The sequence below is a fragment of the Crocodylus porosus genome, unplaced genomic scaffold, assembly GCF_001723895.1.
Source record: "Crocodylus porosus isolate Cpor-Errol unplaced genomic scaffold, CroPor_comp1, whole genome shotgun sequence".
Lineage (NCBI taxonomy): Eukaryota > Metazoa > Chordata > Crocodylia > Crocodylidae > Crocodylus > Crocodylus porosus.
This window is the reverse complement of record NW_017728941.1, coordinates 30290-33915: the sequence shown is the minus strand read 5'-3', so window position 1 is coordinate 33915 and position 3626 is coordinate 30290. Positions and strand designations below refer to the sequence as shown.

The 3626-nt window shown below is 69.4% G+C and overlaps 2 protein-coding genes across 2 annotated transcripts in view; one reads left to right on the top strand and one right to left on the bottom strand.

Moving 5' to 3' along the window:
* The window catches only part of MRPL34 (mitochondrial ribosomal protein L34), a 25739-nt gene extending 22247 nt beyond the window's left edge, over positions 1 to 3492 (top strand). Inside the window, exon 3 of the mRNA XM_019548068.1 lies at positions 3460 to 3492. The gene's annotated coding sequence lies outside the window, so the exon portion shown is untranslated. The remainder of the gene's footprint in view (positions 1 to 3459) is intronic.
* ANO8 (anoctamin 8) overlaps positions 375 to 3626 on the bottom strand; it is a 9094-nt gene continuing 5842 nt past the window's right edge. The window contains exons 14-18 of the mRNA XM_019548056.1: positions 3136 to 3621; positions 2774 to 2965; positions 2132 to 2263; positions 1687 to 1797; positions 375 to 1382 (exon numbers count right to left, since the gene is read on the bottom strand). Coding sequence (XP_019403601.1) covers positions 702 to 1382; positions 1687 to 1797; positions 2132 to 2263; positions 2774 to 2965; positions 3136 to 3621 — 1602 coding nt within the window. The 3' untranslated portion in view covers positions 375 to 701. The remainder of the gene's footprint in view (positions 1383 to 1686; positions 1798 to 2131; positions 2264 to 2773; positions 2966 to 3135; positions 3622 to 3626) is intronic.

Here is a 3626-nt window from a genome sequence, read left to right as displayed (position 1 = left end):
ATTGCAAAAAAACCCCAGCAAAAGGAAAAGCAGGAGGGGCAGAGGGACTGTCCCAGTGGAGACCTGGAGGCAGGAGGTGCCTTGTCCTGGCCCGGCACGGCACGGCCCTCGCCTACCTCGGAGGTAGCAGCGCAGGCCGGCTGCAGCCATGGCAAGAAGAATGGAATAGAGTTGGGTGGGGGGTGTCTTTTAGTGCAAGAAAGTCGACCATGCATGGGGGAGGGGGCTCGTCCTGCCCCCACCCCGGCTGTTCTTCAAGCAGAGCTGTGTCCCCGCGCTGGGGAACGGCCGAGGCCTGGGTGAGGTCGCCCCAGCACAGGGGCCCCTGGAGCGACCGGGAAGGCGCTGGGCATGGGGAGCCCCAGCCTCCAAGCCCAGGCCCCTGCCCGGGAGGGAGGGCAGGAGGGGAGCATGGCGCACCCATCCTGCTCCGGCAGCCTCAGGCACCCTCCCTGGCCACGTGCGGGCAGGTTGCCCGCGGGGATCACTGGGGGTTTGCACCCACACGGACACGGACGGACGCACACACACACAGCCCTTGGTGCAGCCGGCGCGGGGCTCAGCTGAAACGGGGGGAAAACCCCGAGTGATCAGCGGGGAATCCATGCCCAGCAGCTTGCCCGGCTCCCCCCGGCCTCCATCTCTGGCCCCGGCGCCCTGCTTGAAGAACAGCCCCGAGGGCGACGGGCACGTGGCCCCGGTTAGAGCTTGGGGCCGGCGCCCTCCTCCTCGGCCCGCAGCTCGGCCTCCTCGCGCCCACCTTCGTCCACCGCCCCGTTCAGGTGGGACCTGCTGGGCACCTGCTTCTCGACGCCCTCCCCAGCGGGGCCGGGCCGCGACGGCAGGGGGGTGCCCCCCGCGGCAGCACCGTTGCCCCCGGCCCCCTCGGACTTGCCGAAGTTGAAGAGCTTGCCAGGGTTGAAGGGCTTGGTGGGCGACTGCACCTTCTCCGTGCCCCCGTCCCGCTTCGTCTCCGGGGACTTGAGGAACTTGAAGCTGAGGAAGCCGGGCAGCTTGTTGTCGCTGGCAGTCGGGGACTGGGGGGACCTCGCCGTGGCCGTGCTGGCTGCCCCTGCCCCGCCGGACAGGAACTTGCCCTGCAGCGGGATGATCTGCTTGAGTTTCATGACGTTGTTGGTGGCCAGCAGGGAGCTGGGCCGCTTGGGCTTGTCGGTGCCGTGGGAGGCGCCCCCGGGGCCCTTGGCTTTGGCCGGACCCTTGTCGTGGGCCGGGTCCTGCCCGGCGGCCTCGGGCCGGCCCTCGTCCCGGCTGGCCTCGCGCTCCTTGCGGGCCTGGTACTCGGCGTGGCGCTGCCGCTCCTCCTCCTCCCGCTTGCGCCGTTGCTGCTGCTGGAAGTGGTGCTGCGCCTGCCGCTCGTGTTTCTGGGGCGGGGGGGAAGCAGTCAGGACTGCGGGCTGCTGCGGGGGCTCCCATGGCTCGGCTCCCGGTGACCCCGGGGCAGGGGCAGGGGCACGGCCAGCTCCCCCACCACATTGGCCCCATCATGGCATCTCCTTTGCATTCACCCATGGGGTAGTCAAGGGGGTCTCAGGCAGGGTCGGCTTGGACTTGACCTTGCCCGCTGCTGGTAGCCAAGCTGGGGATCCCCGACACCCCCCCAGCTCGCTCCCACCCATGCATCCCCAGGTGCCCGTCCTAGGCTGCGTGCCGTGGCTCCGCACTCACCTTGAAGGCCTCCCTGCGCTGGTACTCCAGCTTGGCCATCTCCTCCGCCACCCAGGCCGGGATGTCTGGGATGGCCACCTGGATAACGTACTTCAGGAGCAGGGCAAAGTGCTGCCGGGGCGAGGAGATGGGGGAGTGAGAGCCCCGTTAGCCCCCACGGTGCCCTGGGAGCACCCCTGAAGTCCACAGAGAGTGCCACGTGGGCACTGCAGAGTCCCCCCCATTTGCCCGCCTCCTGCCCTCCATCCCCAGGGCACTTCCACGCCCCCAAGGCAATGCAGTGCCTGCTTGAACTGAACAGCTGGCAGCAGCTGGGGAGCCCCCATGCCAACAGCCCCGTGTGCAGCCCCGGGACCCAGGTGCAACGCTTGCAGTGAGGACAGGGCTTGGCCCTACAGCAGGTGCTGGGGGGCACAGTGGCCACAGCCCCCGCTGGTCCCCATACCTCCAGCACCACCACGGAGATGATGGCTCCCTCGGGGCTGAGCCACGGGAAGAGCCGCTGCAGCTGGCCGCACTGGGCGATCAGGTAGCAGTTCACCACGATGGCCAGGACACCCATGGCCTCCATCACTTTCTGCAAGGGAGACGGGTTGGGGTGAGATGCGCCCCCATCCTCCACTCCACCGGCTGCCCCCAGACCCCTTCCCATGCCCCTGGAGAGGGGGGAGATCCCCAGGCTGGGCAGGACAGGCAGCGCCACCCTCATGACGCTCTTCCTGGGAGACACCCTGCCCCAGTAACGAGTTGTGCAGGCTCAACCAGCCCTCCCTGTCCTTGCCGGGTGTAGGCAGGGTGGGTCTGCACCCCGGCCTCGCGGTGACCTAGGAACCCGAGTGCTTGCGCTCGCATCCCGCGCCTCGCCCGGCCGCCTCTGCAAAGCAGACACGGTCACCTCCTCCCATGCAAACTGGCAGCCACCTCTGGGGTGGAGCACGGCAGCTGGGGAACAGCCCGGAGCAGAGGGAGAGGCTGTGCCGGGACCAGCGCGGGACGTGGGGGGTTGTTAGGGAGGCTGAGGGTTGGGATCCCAGCAGCTTGGGATGCACAGACCCCGCAGGGACCCCGCGACCAGGCCCCAGCTCACCTGCCACTGCCCGATGCTCTCGACCCGCTGGCCGAAGGGGCGCTGCAGCCCCGTGCACAGCTTGAAGGCGTCGCTGCGGATCTCAATGACGTTGTTGATGAGGGCGCAGGTGGCGGCCAGCGGGAAGGCGGAGGAGAACAGCACCACGTAGCCGAACTGGATGAACATCTCCTGGTAGTCCTGGAACGTGTCCTGGGGAGCGGGCAGGGGTGGCATGGTGGGCACCTGTGTCGCAGCCCGTGCCACCCCAGCCGTGGTCCTGTCCCCGCTGCTCCAGGACAGCCCTGGTGAGGACGGTGTTCCCGGCTGCTCCGCTCCCCCGTGCCAGGGCCCGAGCCCCCCGCCCCGCGGCACCCCCTCACCTCATACTTCTTCATGCAGCTCTCCACCTCGGCTTGCGTGAGCTGCGCAGAGTAGTCCTCCTCGGGCGGGTCGATCCACGAGGCCCGGTTGCGCTTCCCGCTGTCCTCCTCCTCGTCCTCGTCCTCGCGGCTCTCGCCTGCCCGCCGCGGCCGGCGGGGCCGCAGCACCACGGGCGGCTCGCGGGGCTCGGCCGGGCCCTGGAGGGGGCTGCCCGAGGGGCCGTCGCTCTCGTCGTCGTCCTCGCACAGCTCGAAGACGGAGGCAGGGTCCATGCCCTTCTCCACCATGGTGGGGCTGCCCTCCTCCAGGAAGCTGTCGTCTTCGGGGGCGCCGGGCTCGCCGCCGCGCCGCTCCGCCTTCTCGATGAAGCTCACCTTCTTCAGCTTCAGCCCGCAGTCCAGCAGGCTCTCGTCCTCCGAGTCCGACTCCCGCCGCTCCTCGTCCTCCTCCTCGGGGACCCCGCAGCCGCCGTTCAGGCACTTCTTCTCGC